Source organism: Hermetia illucens, chromosome 1 (assembly GCF_905115235.1).
Source record: "Hermetia illucens chromosome 1, iHerIll2.2.curated.20191125, whole genome shotgun sequence".
Taxonomy (NCBI): domain Eukaryota; kingdom Metazoa; phylum Arthropoda; class Insecta; order Diptera; family Stratiomyidae; genus Hermetia; species Hermetia illucens.
Window position 1 is genome coordinate 59,596,439 of NC_051849.1, and position 16,623 is coordinate 59,613,061.

The 16,623-nt window shown below is 38.7% G+C and overlaps 1 protein-coding gene across 5 annotated transcripts in view; it reads left to right on the top strand.

Annotated features, from left to right (window-relative positions):
• LOC119646882 overlaps positions 1–16,623 on the top strand; it is a 270,812-nt gene that overhangs the window by 242,324 nt on the left and 11,865 nt on the right. For all 5 annotated transcript variants that reach the window (XM_038047512.1, XM_038047510.1, XM_038047514.1 and 2 more), the window contains one exon: positions 16,543–16,614. In XM_038047512.1, coding sequence (XP_037903440.1) covers positions 16,543–16,614 — 72 coding nt within the window. The remainder of the gene's footprint in view (positions 1–16,542; positions 16,615–16,623) is intronic.

A 16,623-nucleotide genomic window follows, 5' to 3' on the forward strand; every position in this document is an offset into this window, starting at 1 on the left:
ACACAACTAGAAGTCTGAAGCGCGTTACTTACGCATGAGATTTTGAATGCGAACGCAGAAATTGGAAGATACTTGGCTGCCTAATCGACTACTAATTAGTCCACATCTTTGCCAATTGTGACGCTGAATGAATTGAAAGCCTCACATTGGGAAACACAAAACCTTTCATACCTGAACAACAAGCTCGACAAAACGACATAGTCAACCAATTAAAAACTTAGGCAATTACTGCAATAAACATTGAAGTCAGGTTATATTTTTAAATAACCTATTGGAGAAAAACAATGCACCTGTATGTGCATTTTCTACCGTTATTATTATTTGATTAGTTTTATTATAAACAGAAAGGTAGCGATAAAATGAAACGAGTCGAAATACCGGAAGCTGGGCGCGATTTTTGTTTTCATCTTATGTGAGAAACTCTCTGTGCAAACGGGCAGATAGCGATCCTTAAATTGGTATCTATATCAACAATTCTTAAATTGTTGATGGCTGCCGAGATAGGTACAATAATCCTTAAATTATTGTACACCGAAAGAAGCAAGAAGAAAATACACTGCTTTCCGCTTTGCTTTGGCTTCTGGCCCCTTTTATTCCTATTTCTTTGTTTTTACACAAAAAATCTTATAACTAAGCAATTTACAATTTACATATTAAGTTTACATGACCTATTCATTCATTCTGGCACAAGCGCATGTTCAGCATTTTTTTCGAACTGCTATTATGTTGTAATAATTAATATTGTAATTGATTTGTGCGAAAGTAGATCAATGTGTCGATGCACTTATTAATTTACCTTACTGCTTACATAGTTATTCTTGTGTGATTTGAACCCTCTCTATGGACAATTTTCCATTCGTAGATAGTTAAGAATATAAAATAGGCAGCCATATTTTGCCAAACTCCAAAATATACACACGTATGTACATACATATCAACGACATAAATACTGTGTGAAGGCATAGTTTCCCAATACGCCAGTGAAATTTTCGAACTCGAGAGATGGCTGAGCCAGTTTGTATCTGCCTCGGAATGGAGAAGAAAAGTTCGAATCTATGCATTGGCAGGCTTTGCATAAACGAAAACCATTTTACGTTTCAGGACAGATTCTACAAAATAACTTCGGGAGCACACCCGAAAAAAAAAATCAGAACGGATACGCACGGTTTCAAATTGTTTGCCCTTGAGCATGAGCGAGATACAGGGTGCGGCAGCATAACTTCCTTTTTTAAAATGCGCGCCACTCAGTTAGTTGATGTCATAGCGGAACGCTAGTGGTCTCGTTCAAGAGGGGATACTGTAAAGTTTTGTCCCGACACGGTTCAGTCGCCATCACGCGTTGAAATAGTGAGGAACGTGCCTTTGCCGTTGAGGTTTACTTTTCAAGCGGATGTTCCGTTATTGCAACACAACGTGCATTTCGGAATCGCTTTAATTTAGCCCCGTTGGCTCCCGTCCCAGACCGCAAATCAATTGTTACATGGGTCACTACATTCAGACAAACTGCAAGTGCGACAAAAGGAGGAACTGGAGTCCTTCGGCCCGTTAGATCACCTGAGAACATTAAAGCAGTGAGAGCGTCAATGTTGCGATCGCCACGGCGTTCTGCGCGCAAACACGCATCTGCCCTTGGACTATCCGATCGTTCTGTGAGAAGAATTCTTCGCGATGATCTTCATTTTCATCCCTATAAGATGGCGATAGTGCAGCAACTTTCAGAATGTGACTTCAATTCTCGGATGAACGCGTGTGAGCTTCTTCTTGATGTCGTTCCCGAGGGTGCTATTGTTTTTTTTAGCGATGAAGCCCATTTTCATTTGTGTGGGTCGGTTAACAAACAAAACATGCGGTACTGGGTTGACACCAACTCTCGAGAATTGCATCAAAAGCCTTTGAATTCACCCAAAGTCACAGTGTGGTGTGCAATTTCCTCAGCTGGAATTATTGGTCCCTGGTTTTTTGAGGAAAATCAGGTTACAGTGACAGTGAATTCGGACCGGTATGTAAACATGCTACAGAATTTTTTTCCCACGGCTAGAAAATTTGGATTTCGGGGACACTTGGTTCCAACAAGACGGTGCAACAGCACACACTTCAAGAGCATCGATGGCTGTTTTGAGGGAACACTTTCCAGAGCGCCTTATTTCAATTAGAGGCGATTTGGAATGGCCGGCACGCTCTCCCGATTTGTCCCTTTGTGATTTTTTTCTATGGGGTTTTTTGAAATCCCATGTTTATGTGAACCGTCCAAGAACCCTACAAGATTTGAAGCCCAACATCCAAGAAGAAATTGCCAACATAACACCTGCTATGCTAACAAGAGTCATGACAAACGCCAGAAATCGGTTTACGCAATGTATGGAGAATGGGGGACGTCACCTAACAGATTTGATCTTCAAAACAATGTAAATAAAAACTTTAGACATGTACCTACATTATAAAAAATAAATAAATATTTTCCGATGAATACAATAGCTTTTATTGAGTTTTGAAAAAAGGAAGTTATGCTGCCGCACTCTGTATAACGAAAATTCGATTAGCTGTGTTTGACATCCCGCCCGGACTTGCCAATATATTGGTGAGATCGGCAAGTTTTTGCCTATGTATAAGTGAATACGAGAAACTACTTTTTGCTAGATATGTGAGTACGGCAGTAGTACCAGATTAGCAAAAGCTCAACGATTCCTCTCTTACTAATACGATTTGACGAAGATTATGCCATAGCATTGTTTAGCGTCTCTGATCTGTACAGATAAGCTTCTGCAACACATTCGCAAGTCAGGGCATTTTAGTGTGGGTACTGTCTATTAGATATACTGTATTCGAGAGTAGCCATGGGGAACCCCCTCTCGCCGTTATTCACTGAAAGGTTCATGTCAACAATCGAAGAAGAAATTAATTCGAGGGAAATAATGCTTAAAGTGTGGTTTAGGTATGTCGACGACGTCGTGCATAAGATTATCAGTGGCAGCGCATATAGTCAAAGAAGCCCATACCATTCAACTGGAAAATCTTGAGCTCCGCAAGAGCAAACCAAACAACAACCTCGGACCCTTGAAAAATTTTAGAAATTTTGAAATAAGACGCGACGCGGTTATTAAACACAGATTCAAGTAACTACCCCTCAAAATTAATAAGACTCGCCGTGGTAATTAACAGGTAATGAGGTTGATAGTTAAAAAAAAAAAAAATTAAAAGTAATTTAAGTAATTAGTGAATAAGTATAAAAGAACCGTATAATCCCAATTGCCTTTAGTAGCTTCGCACTGATAAATGGGGTAAGTTGCTCCCGAAATATATATTTACATTTAAAACTAAAAATTGTAGTTTGGAGGAAGCTACCCCTTGTCTATCATCCTCACGCATTTCCATTTCACTCCCTGCACAAAAGCATATACATATATGTTATATACGTAAATTAAAAGCCGGTAGTAACCAGGTACACAAATGTCTATTATATTGGTTACTACCCCCAAGTTTTATTGGCACATACCTATATATACACATGTCTACCTGGAGTAAGTGACACTGATATGCAAATAACTAAAAAAGCCAAAAAAGGAAAACGTTCCCATGGACCCGCCGTTGGACACTTCAAATTTGAAGAGAACAAATTTATGATAAAATTGAGTAAATTATTATTTGTATCCTGATTTGACGTCGGATACCAGTCGACTCAGCTGTGAATGAGTACCGGAGTCAAATCACGTTAATAATCTCGTACGAGCGCAATGCTGACCACACTGCCTCCTACAGTGTGCTGTAGTGTACCGTTACGGTCTTGAATGAAGTGCTCTAATACACTTCAAGGCCCTGATCCAATATGGATTGTTGCGCCAACGATTATTATTATTATTTGTTGTGGTGACCATTAGCTTTTAAAATTGCAAGAGATCTTTTTTTCACTGATCCTACAAGTTTTTGGGTAACTTCTGCAGGAATAAACCGCCAGATACCCTTTATGTGATTCTTCAAGTCCTTTTTGCCTTTCTTTTACGTAGCTCCTTTTCGACGTGTATCTACAAGAGTTTTATCAGATGTAAATCCAGGTTCCGAGGAGGCTGAGCAAGAGTCCTTTTCATGTTATAGAGGACTCATTCCTTAACGACCCTGGCTTTGTGTTTTGAATCATTGTAATGATCTAAGAGTATATCGGATAGCAAGCCCACTATACAACCGCAGCTGGTACTGGTCTCGAAAGTCAAGTTAATCTTTCTTGGATTCCTGGTCCCACCCCACATCATGATGCTGTCAAACCCGCAGTTAACTTTTAGTTAATAGTTCGATCTTCTAAGACAATGAACACGATTCTCCACACCAATTGCTGGCTATCGGAACCGAAAATGATGAATTTAGACTCTCGCAAAAGATAACGCTTTCCCAACTCATTTTACAATATTTCTTTGCGAAAGCAAGGGCTTCTTCGTTTTCCATACTTGCAATGAATTAATCGTTCTCGTAGACGCCAGGGAGCCCAGAAGTTCCAAAATGCAACACAAGATATAACGGTACCTTCTTTTTAGCAGCAATCGCATTACGTGTTGCGATATAAAATGATAGCTCAAAGTGTCCAAGTTTTTTCCCCCTAGGACAAACACTCACTTTTTTAAGGTTTTGTTTGAAACAGAACCTTATTAGAATCGATTCGATGTCTGTCTGTCCGTCTGTCTGTCTGTCTGTCTGTCACAGCCGATTTATTCGGAAACGGCTGCACCGAACGTCACGAAAATTGGTAGGAGTATGTGATCTGCTGTTCCCTTTACATGTAGCAACTGACGCCATTTTGTGTTAAGTTAAGGGGGGGCTCCCCACACATGTGAAAGGAGGGTGCAAAATTTTTTTTCACAGAATGTAGCCATGTGGAGTATCAAATGAAAGGTCTCAATTAGTACTTTTCGAAACTGGTTTAATATTTGATATTGGGTAAAACATAGGGGAGTGAGGGCTCAAAATATGACCATCAAAAAGTGTAACAGGTCTCGTTCTCAGAACTTATCCAACCGACAAATCTGAAAAAAAATCGCAGTAGTGCATCTCTACGAAATCTAGGCCTCAAAATATATCCGGTTCCGATATCTGTACAAATAAAGTTAATAATAGTATATTTCCACATTTTGGAAATTTACCCGGCACCCCCCTTATGTTCATCCCAGAAGTACAAAATTTGGCACACATATAAAGAAGAACATAATACACAATTTGGTGAAGTTTGAAGAAAATCAAACTATTATTAACAAAGTTATGGGGGGTAAAACTTTACCATTTTTGTGAATTTCGTGCATTCTACAACCTGCATGACGTCATCACCACAACGAAGTAAGTTCGTATGAATTGGGTGGAAAAGAATTATTTTGTTTTAGTTTTTTAGTCATTTGTATATAAATATCAATTACTCTAATCAGACATGTGTGTATGTAGGTATATAGTATATGCGTGCTAATGAAGTTTGCGGGTAGTGTCTAATTCAGATAGATATATTTGTACATTAAAACAGCCGTATTTACTATACGTACTATATATGTAGATATGTATGCTTTTGCGTACGAAATATGAGTACGATACGAGTACAGTATTCGAAAATAGGCAGTTTGTTTGTTTAGGGTGAACGTAACATCTACAACTGTAATATGTACGTATGTCTTGTAGTTTTGTAGCTGTATACGGATAGAAAAATGTTAGTTGAAATTTCTTAGATAAGATGAACACAAAACCTTTATACCCGAAGCGCGAGCTTCCGGTATTCCGACTTGTTTTCCGTAATATTTCTGTGCAACACAGACTTAATAAAATAATAATAACGTTAGAAAACACCCATAAAGAATTATTATTTTTTCTTTCATAACTCATTTAAAAATATCATATAGTTTTCCAGATATTTGATTTTAAAGTGCACTGCAGTAACTGCCCAACTTTTTGATTGGTTGACTGTACATAACAATAGAATTCCCTCTGCCAAATTATTTGTTTCCCCTTTATTAAAAAAAGTTACTTATTTCTAATTTCTCGCCGAGTTTCTAAACAATGCCGGAGATATCCCAAACGTTTCTGCTTCCTCCCTCCTTCGATCCTCTTTTTACCACATGACGTGTCACAAAGTTTCTTATATAATTTCTAGATAAAAGAGTAGCTCCCTGAGTCCACTGCGTAGATAAATACATTGAGCTCAAATATAATCAGAAAGCCTAATTTCATTATTACGACGAGGCGACTCTGTTACGAAAATAAAAGAAATTGCTATTACACATAGGCATTACCATAATTTCTCGAGATATTTCAGAGAGTGTGTGCATTTGGGTTAAACCTTTTACCTTCACTTCCTATAACTAAAGTTATTTCAAGACTAAAACAATACTAATCCGGGCCATTCGTTTAATATCATAATGAAAATGATAACATTCGAAAATTCCTTTTCGTATATATGAAAAACCACTCCACCTCTTGCTCATTGCAAGCCTTAAGTTTAAGGTCCTTTTAAAAATGCTGAATTAAATCATAACTTCAGATTAGAAATATTTCGAAAAGTTTTGGATACATCCCCTTAACATGAGTTAAACTTTTTGTATTTATTTTGAATAAAAAGTCACTGTCACGGTCGCCTCCAATTTATGCATAAAAGAATACAAAGCACATCTACAGATGACTCTTGAGAATAATATCAAACGTGGAAAAACCATTGTTTTACCGTTAAAGCTTGAAGCCACTCCGTATAATGATTTAATGTTTCTTTCTTTAAAACTCGTTCATAGGCAGGTTAAGAAACCATTTCTTAACTTATACCATTTTCGCTGAGATGAGATCATTATTCTGTTACAATGACTTTAGAATTTTCTCGAGTAAACTTTAATATTTACTTATGTCCTCAATGCAAACCAGATTTATGTTGAAAATGAAACATCTGGAAAAACAAGATTCACTAATTTGACAGATACTTTATGAGGATTTATTAATATTTTGTGGATAGGATATATTTATGGTAGCACGTGGAACACGAGGCATTGAAAGCAATCTTGCTGGAATTCTTATATGAAATCACTTAATGAATTAATGAACTCCTCATCAACCTTCCGTTGTTAGATATGATCTTAACAACCACGAATATTCAATTTTAAATGGATCCTATACTATCAGGTTTCCTTTCCGTCTTGAGAAGGGGAAGCTTGCTAAATCTTTAGTAAGATCAATTTTTGCCCCTTGACAATTGTAAACTTAGTCACGGAACGGCCATAATTATTAATTCAAATTGAAAAGTTTCAAATTTAGATAGGCTCCTGGCTCTGTTGTTAACGTACGTATTTATCATTGGACTGTTTCTAGCATAAAACCTTATTGAAATCAACTCACCTTTTTTCTGATTGTTTGTCTTCTTTTGTTTCTCCGGACATGGATACATATGTAAATCCATGAAACATTTTCCTGGTCGCAAATCATATACTTGCGCCTGTAGTGTTCGCTGGCGTGCAAGTTATGCTCCCTTTCATATTGACTTATCCCTGGATGGCGGGGAGATTCATTCAATTGTTGACAGTATTTGCCTCCCTCATCGCACAACCCCGGAGAAAGTGGAGAGTTCGTTAGCGGCAAAGAGGATGGCTCCCCCTTCAAACCCAATGGAGACTTGAAACGGTCACTCCTCCTTAAAAAGTTATAGTACTCCAAAGTGGGTCTATTTTCATGTCACAACGTTAGGGTAAAATTGTAAACCCTAACCCCTGGGGGAAATGGAACCCAGTAAAGAGAGCATGTAAGAGAAAGATTGATTTCTGGACTATAAAATAGCTCAACGATCGGGAAATTTCCAAGAGAGCTTTTTTTAAGCTTAAGAAGGAAAAATCAATCATTGTATAAAAAACTAAGTTTTAAAATCCCTCGTCTACATATAGTATATTGAAGTAAAAAATAATTATTTGAAAAATTGAGTTGAAATGAAATGTAAACTGTTACCTTTGCGAAAATTTACATCGCTGGCAACTCAGTATTTTTAAAGTTTTATGTAAAATAATATAACATAGTAAAACACCTTGTTCAAATCGATGACTTTCCGTCCGTCTGTCTGTCTGTCACACTCGATTTACCCGGAAACGACTGAAACTATTCTCTCTATAGCTCAAAATAAATTCATATTTTCAGTTCATATTGAATAAGATAATAGTGAGTTTTGTATTATATCATTGAATTACAAATAGTGGTTTGTAATCCTGAAATAAAGGAAATTTATACATACATTCGGGAGACAGTTTTATTTAGTACGTCTCGCTTACTCAAAGAAGAAGATATAAGCGCCTCGCAGCTATGGTATTACTAGCGCAGCTCAGATATTTCCGTAAGTTGACCGGTATTTTCATGTGTTCATGTATTGTGAATATTAATCTACGTTTTTTTCTAAAAAGAAATAAGGCTTTTCCCGCATTTTACATGCAAAACAATAAAAGAGGTGAGAAGATCTGAATTTTTGTGGTAACATATATAAAACGAAATATTTAATGTACTACTAGCTTTTATAAGACATAAATTTATTTATCTGAGTAAACTTGTTAGCACTGATGAAGGGAACAAGTGGTTCCCGAAATATCGGTATTTGCAAGAATAAATACTCACACCAACGAAAAAGAAACAACAAGTTTTTATTATTCCAGATATATTTATTTATTTTTTAGATGAAGATTTAGTTACACATTATTATGCTTTATAATAAAACTAAAAAAACTAAGTGATGTGTTGCGATGAGAGTAAAAAGCCCGTTTGCGATAAACGTCCGGCAAAAATAATTAAATGTTTAGAATGCAATCAATAAATTCAAATCATGTTGAATAAAACTACTTACTACAATGCAATAATCTCATTATTGTTTTTGTATTATCACGTGGAAAATTAGCTATTTTTTTATCGTAGCGATGATATTATGATATAAACGAGTGGATTATACGTGTGCTTCTTTTCTACTTTAAAATTTTCTTAGTTAAAAAAAAATGAAAAAAAAATTACTTAATGCATAATTCGATAGAAAATTGGCCCAATCGTGAAAATCCCAGAGGGTTTTAGCCAATTTTTCCAAGAATGAAAGTAATTTAACAAATTATACGTCGATGTGTACCCGGGTACTCGGGTGGTAACACATGGGTTAAAGGGGAGCATGCATGCAAAATAGCAGTGATCATCATCACCAAACATAGTCATGTGGAGTATTAAATGAAAACTCTTGCTTCACACTTTCCAAAGCTCTGATATTTTATGCAAAAGACGACAGTGCAGGGGCTGGAAAGTCATTCTTTTTTTATACAGACCCACTCTGAGAAGCTACTCAACCGAAAAATCCGAAAATGAATCAATGTCACAATGAACTCCGAAATGCCCTCTATACTGACATCTTCTCGAATAAGATTTATACTAAATATTTTTTAGGAATTGACAAAAACCCCCCTTGTGTAAAACAAAACCTTTTTAAAATCGATTCAATGTCTGTCTGTCTGTCACACGCACTTTTCTCCAAAACGGCTAACGAACGAAATTTGGTGGACAGATGGAAACTATGAAATCCCACGCATACAGCAAGTGGCATAAATTTAGGTGGAGTTTAAAAGGGGGCTCCCCAAAGGGAGGACTCAAAAATTTTTTTCGCAGGATATAGTCGCGTAGGATATCAAATGAAAGGCCTCGATTTGTACTTTCCGAAATTGGCATAAGCATTGGCGTGAATTGTAAAGTGCGTGAGTTAGGAGTCAAAATGTACGCACTTAAAGTGAGACAGGACTTATTTTCGGAAACTGCCCATCCCAAAAATCGGAAAAAAATCAGGGTGGTGCGCTTAGATGAAATCTAGGCCTCAAAATATAACCCATTCCGATATTTGCTCAAATAGTATATTACTAACTTTTAGAAATTTACTGGAAAACCCCCTTTAAATTCATCTTAGGATTCCGAATTTTGTACCAGCATAGAGGACAATATTTCGTATATACGTGCTAAATTTCATGGAAATCTACAGCAGTTCAAACTTATCAATTTCGTGCGAATTATCAGCATCCTAAGCCATACAAATAAGATGCTGAGGTCATAATTAATGAGAATAATCGACATTCGAGTGAAACATTAAAATTCCATTCAAGAAGAATCCAATTCTCTCCAGCTTTTTTTTTATATTTGATGTAGGTTACATTCTTAGCATTTGCTAATAATATTAAACTCAGAATGTGAAGCGTATGAGGTTGACTATTATCAATACAGGGGTTTCCATCAAATGATTTATTTAAATCGCTTTCTAAAAAATAGAGGGCAATGGAATTTTTAGCTATGTGACACGGAGCTGTCGTGCACTCGTCGCTCCTCACTTTTTTTTTTCTCAGTTTTTGTCCCACTCACAAGCGGGGTCGGCTCGTCGTGATCGGTTTCGTCATTTTATTTTATCAAGTACCTGATCAGGATATAATCGCGAGGCTTTTAAATCCCCATCCAGTGTATAAAGTCACCGTTGTTTCGGCCGGCTTTTTGGTTGCTTACCATTGACTTCGATGTTCAGACCAATATTGGTAAGTGAATTCTCGTTGGCGGAAATTACGTGACCACACCGCAGAAAATGCTTCTCTCGCAATTTTTCCACGATTGGTGCAAACCCATATCGATCGCGGATATTCTCATTTCAGACGTGATCAAAACGTGTCACACACCAATGCAATGCAACATCTTCGTCCCCATTCCCGCAAGACACCTTTCATTCTCTTTTATAGTCGGCCAACACTCAGAACTATAGAGAGCGGCAGACGGACGACATTGCAGTAAATTTTAGATTTGAGACGTGCGCTGATACGTCGATCACAAAGAACACCAGTTGTGAAATGCAACTTCATTCAGGTTGCGTTAATGCTTTTAACGGGCTACGTAGAAATGGGGTAGTTCTACAATCAAATATACTTACAGAAGAAGCAAACAAAACCTTTCATACCTGAAGCGCCCAGCTTCCGGTTTCCCGACTTGTTTTTATTTAAAAATATGGCATCGATGGCATGTTATATCACTGGAATGATACCCATGTAAAACAAGTCGAAGCACCGGAAGCTGGTGTTTAGCGTATAAAGGTTTTGTGTTCATCTTATGTGAGAATCTTTCTAAGCACATTTTCCCATTCGTATATGGCTAGAAACCCTTAAACTTTATTTATGCAGATGTCGGAACGGCATGGCACATGGCTACATTCCGTGAAGAAAGTTTTGCATCCTCGATTCACATGTATGAGGAGCTGTTAAACTGTTTCAAATGAATCCCATGTGAAGGCCATTTTTTCTCGCTTTTTTTAGAAATTTTTTGTAAAAAACTGGATAAAGATACAAATACAAATTTTTCACCATATTAATAGCTTGAGCATGCGTAATAATTTTTCCAATTTTTCTCTGTGTGAGTACAGCAGTATAAGGCCTAACGTTGGTTGGTGAAATATGACGTCGTCTCTGTTCATCGTCGCAGGATAAGGATTGAAATGCGTATGGCTTGATCGTGCTGACTTGTAGGTTCGTTTCGTCCGTGAACTTCTCAAGGTCGCAAACCTGTTAATTGTGATTGTGGTTTATTTGAATCAACCTCATTTTCTCATCGTAGTTAAGGCCTTCCTGAATTCCGGCCATTTGCTACTTCCGGCAATATGGCGGTTATCCCGGCACTTGTTTTCTTCGCACGATACGCCTTCCGTGACAGTATGCCCTTTCTCCACAAACCTTCTACTTCGATTGATTGATGTGGTCGGTCGCAAAGTATTCAAACATCTGGAACCTCGTGAGAGATATCTGTTCCCCTAGATAGCAAACACCCCATCCAACTCGAACCTTCCCTACGGCTAAAAACGTCAACGCTTGAATGCCGCCATAAGATTTTCTTACACTCGCAATGGATTCTTCTCCGAATTTCACCAACTAAAATTGTTTTTCAAGGTAGTGCAGATTTCTTCTCTGGATGTCACCTCGAAGAGATCCTTACACTGTTATAGATCTCATGTTTTCAAGCACGTACCGCGGCATCCTCCCCAAGCGAGCTTTAACCCAAGAAAGCAGTCAGTTTCCCATGCTGGATTTTTTCAGCTCAGACATGGATCCCCATTCCAGGTCCTTCAAATTTTGCTGTTATTTCCGCCTAGGTCTCTTAGGTCGGCGTCAGTTTTGACTTTTTTAGTATTTCCGCGTAGCATAGATTTCCCTTGCTGCAGATTACAATTGCCTCTGGGTGAATACGCATTGTTGGTTCCTCTCCTTCTTTTTCTATTCTCTTAGTCTATTTATTTTGCTGGGGTTTCGTTTGGCTAGCCAACATTTCCACTATGGGCACATGTTTCCTCCTTCTGAATTTTTAGTTCGGTCTGCTCAACTAGTCAAAATGGCTTTTCTCTCCTAAGCGTCTCTTTGCCTCGTAGGCATTTACTTGGCCGAAAGTCGATGAGCTTGCGCTTTGATGTCACTTAAATCGCCTGTGACACTGTTGGGGCAGCAGGGCTTGACTATTCCTTGGATCTTCTTTCTTCCTCATGCGACCTATTATAAAGCACCTTGATGACTCTCAGTATATTCTTAATGACTTAGTGTACGTTGTGTTTACCCTTGACATATTCAAACAATTCAACTATTTTAGCTGCAAACTGCTTGAAAGGCATTTTTTCAGGATCAGGGCTCTGTTCTCGGTGAATCTTGGCAGGCCCCTTTTGCAGTCTCCTTCGCCTTTATCGTTTACTAAGCTTCCATAAGCTTTCCCTTTTACCGTTTTCGACATTGGAGAAGATCTTAAAACTTTCTGTCTGTCTGTCCGTCCGTCTGTCTGGCTGCCACATCTATTACCTCACAAGCAGTTACTCCCATTGATACAAAATTTGGTAGAAAGCTGGGACCTATGAATTCTTTCAAATGCCGTGAGTGACATCATCAAATGTTGAGTTTAAGGGGGGAAGCGCATACATACAAAAGGAGGGCGGGATAAATTGTTTTTACTGACTATAGTGTGCGGATATCAAATAAAAGGTATCAATGAGTGCTTGCCAAAGCTAGCATCAGTTTTGATATTTGGTACAAAACGGGGAAGGAAAGGGACTGAAAAGTGACAATTTCGTCCACGGGTCAGAAACTACCCAACCAAAAAATCAAAATCATGAGGCAACCACTTTGCGGTGCGTAGACCTCAAAATACCCTCCATACCGAGACCCGTTTAAATTAAGTTAATAATAATATATTATCATATTTATTATAAGAATATTTTTTAGAAATTGACTGAGAACCTCCCTTAAATTTATCATAGAGTCATCAAGTTTCGCAGCAGTATAGACTATACTATAGACTCTACATTATAGAGTGTGATACTACGCTCGACCGAGATTATCACCCTGATTTGACTCAGGTACTCATTCACAGCTGAGTCGACTGGTGTCCCACGTCAAATCACGATACAAATCCCACTGCCACAGCGAGATTTGAACCGCGACCTTCCGTACGACAGCCTTGCGCTCTAACCACTCAGCTATCTATATTTAGTGAAAATCGCATTATTACTAACAAAGTTTTAATAGGTCAAAGTTGTTTGTTTTATGCAAATTTATTGCATTCTCAGATTTTGAATGTCAGTTGTCGTTCAAATCAATCCGTATTTATTCCCACCTCTCTCTTAAATTTTTTTATGGATGGCACCTTGAGCAACACCTGCTGTCACAATGTATGTAGTTTTTCGGCTCATGCAAAGTATCAATTGTATAGTCATCATCATCATCAACGGCGCAACAACCGGTATCCGGTCTAGGCCTGCCTTAATAAGCAACTCCAGACATCCCGGTTTTGCGCCGAGGTCCAGCAATTCGATATCCCTAAAAGCTGTATGGCGTCCTGGCCTACGCCATTGCTCCATCTTAGATAGGGTCTGCCTCGTCTTCTTTTTCTACCATAAATATTGCCCTTATAGACTTTGCGGGTGGGATCATCCTCATCCATACGGATTAAGTGACCCGCCCACCGTAACCTATTGAGCCGGATTTTGTCCACAACCGGACAGTCATGGCATCGCTCATAGATTTCGTCATTGTGTAGGCTACGGAATCGTTCATCTTCATGTAAGGGGCCATAAATTCTTCGGAGGATTCTTCTCTCAAACGCGGCCAAGAGTTCGCAATTTTTCTAGCTAAGAACCCAAGTTTCCGAGGAATACATGAGGACTGGCAAGATCATAGTCTTGTACAGTAAGAGCTTTAACCCTATGGTGAGACGTTTCGAGTGGAACAGTCTTTGTAAGCTGAAATAGGCTCTGTTGGCTGACAACAACCGTGCGCGGATTTCATCATCGTAGTTGTTATCGGTTGTGATTTTCAACCCAGATTGGAGAAATTATCAACGGTCTCAAAATTGTATTCTCCTATCTTTATTCTTCTCGTTTGAGCAGTGCGATTTGATGTTGTTGGTTGATTCGTCTTCGGTGTTGACGTGGCCACCATATATTTTGTCTTGCCTTCATTGATGTGCAGCCCAAGATCTCGCGCCGCCTGCTCGATCTGGATGGAGGCAGTTTAAACGTCTCGGGTGGTTCTTCCCATTATGTCAATATCGTCAGCATAGGCCAGTAGTTGAGTGGGCTTGAAGAGGATCGTACCTCTTGCATTTACATCAGCATCACGGATCACTTTCTCGAGGGCCAGGTTAAAGAGGACGCATACTAGGGCATCCGCTTGTCGTAGACCGTTGTTGATATCGAATGGTCCTGAGAGTGATCCTGCTGCTTTTATCTGGCCTCGCACATTGATCAGGGTGAGCCTAGTCAGTCTTATTAATTTCGTCGAGATACCGGCCGTGTATAGTTTTACCCTGGCTATGCTATGGCTTTAAAATCGATGAACAGATGATGCAACTGTTGTCCATATTCCAACAGTTTTTCCATCGCTTGCCGCAGAGAGAAAATCTGATCTGTTGCTGATTTGCCTGGAGTGAAGCCTCTTTGGTATGGGCCAATGATGTTCTGGGCGTATGAGGCTATCCGACCTAGCAAGATAGAGGAAAATATTTTATAGATGGTACTCAGCAAGTTGATACCTCTATAATTGCTGCACTGTGTGATATCTACCTTTTTATGTATGAAGACAAATAACGCCTCGTTGCCAATCGTCAGGCATTGATTCGCTGTCCCATACCTTGAGCATAAGTTGATGAACCACTTGGTGTAACTGGTCACCTCCATATTTAACCGATTCGGCTGTAATTCCATCGGCTCCTGGCGACTTATGATTTTTTAGCCTCCTAAACTTGGTGGTGGCAGTATTTGTCCGTCGTCTTCAGTTGGCGGGACCTCCAACTCGCCGATGTTCTGATTGTTCAGTAGCTCATCAAAGTGCTCAACCCATCACTCCAATATGCTCATTCTGCCGGAAATCAGATTTCCCTCTTTGTCTCGGCAGGATGAGCATCGAGGTGTATAAGGCTTCATCCTGCTGACTTGTTGGTAAAACTTACGCGCCTGGTGCGGTTGCTCCCTGTACTTTTCTAGTTCACAGACTTGTTGCTTCTCCCAGGCTTCCTTTTTCCGTCTGTGAAGTCGCTTCTCAGCTCGACGGAGTTCGTGATAAGTCTCTGTATAGTCATATCGACCAATAAATTAGTCTTTCGGTGCAAGTTGAAAACATATGCTTTTCTAGGTAGTTGTTTAGGATATGCGGTATCCTAAGTCCACATGCACTTGATGGTGGACCGGACTAAATGAGGAGCAACTTACTCCCACGTTTTCTAGTCCATGGATCCCTAGTTTGGAGCATAGCACCCCAAGCATTAAAAATCAAAAAATCAAAAAATTACTGACGGTTTCGTCCAGGGCAGAGGCAACTCATCAGACGCGGCGTCACCTCTGCCCTAGAAGCAGCGTGACTGAAAGTGCCAACAGGCGGAAAAACGCTCCCTTAATTCGCAACCTTGTCGTGTTTTTGCGATGATAAAAGGGAGCGTGAAAATGTGAGAAAGACTGAAGTTTTAAAGGACCTAAACTATCTTGTCATACTAGTACTCGGACAGTTCAATAGTGTGCTAAATTTCCGAACTGAATGAGACATTATAAGTTAACTTAATAATGGTGGTTGTTAAGACCCCAAAAAACAATTTCCGTCTTAAAGACAACGGTTAAATGAGAATTTACACACTCAATCAAATCACAAAAATAAAACTTACATCTGATATCTGAACTCATAAAGAGATATTCCGAAAATTTGGTCTCGCTGATACCACATATTTTTTCTTATAGCCGGTACCGCGCTTCATTGTGCTTTGTCTGGAGGATTGTCCTTTAATTTAACAACACCGAAAAAATCCATCTAATTGTAGCTTTTAAAGGAAAATAATTTCTTAAAACCCTAGTGGAAAATGAAAGCGTTGAAAAATTTAAACAAATAATGCTTGAGAACCTAGTCATGTAGGAAAATTTTGTAAATTCTTACAAGAAGAGCTAATGAAATACATAGGGAATATATTTTTGCATCAAATACCGAAATGAATATAACAATATATTTCAACACTTTATACTTACCCATACTAATGCTCCCTTATTATTTTCAGGATATTACGCAGATGTTGAAACCCGATGCCAAGTCTTTCGGATATGCTCACATACTGATCACACAGGCAAAGGTATTTCGA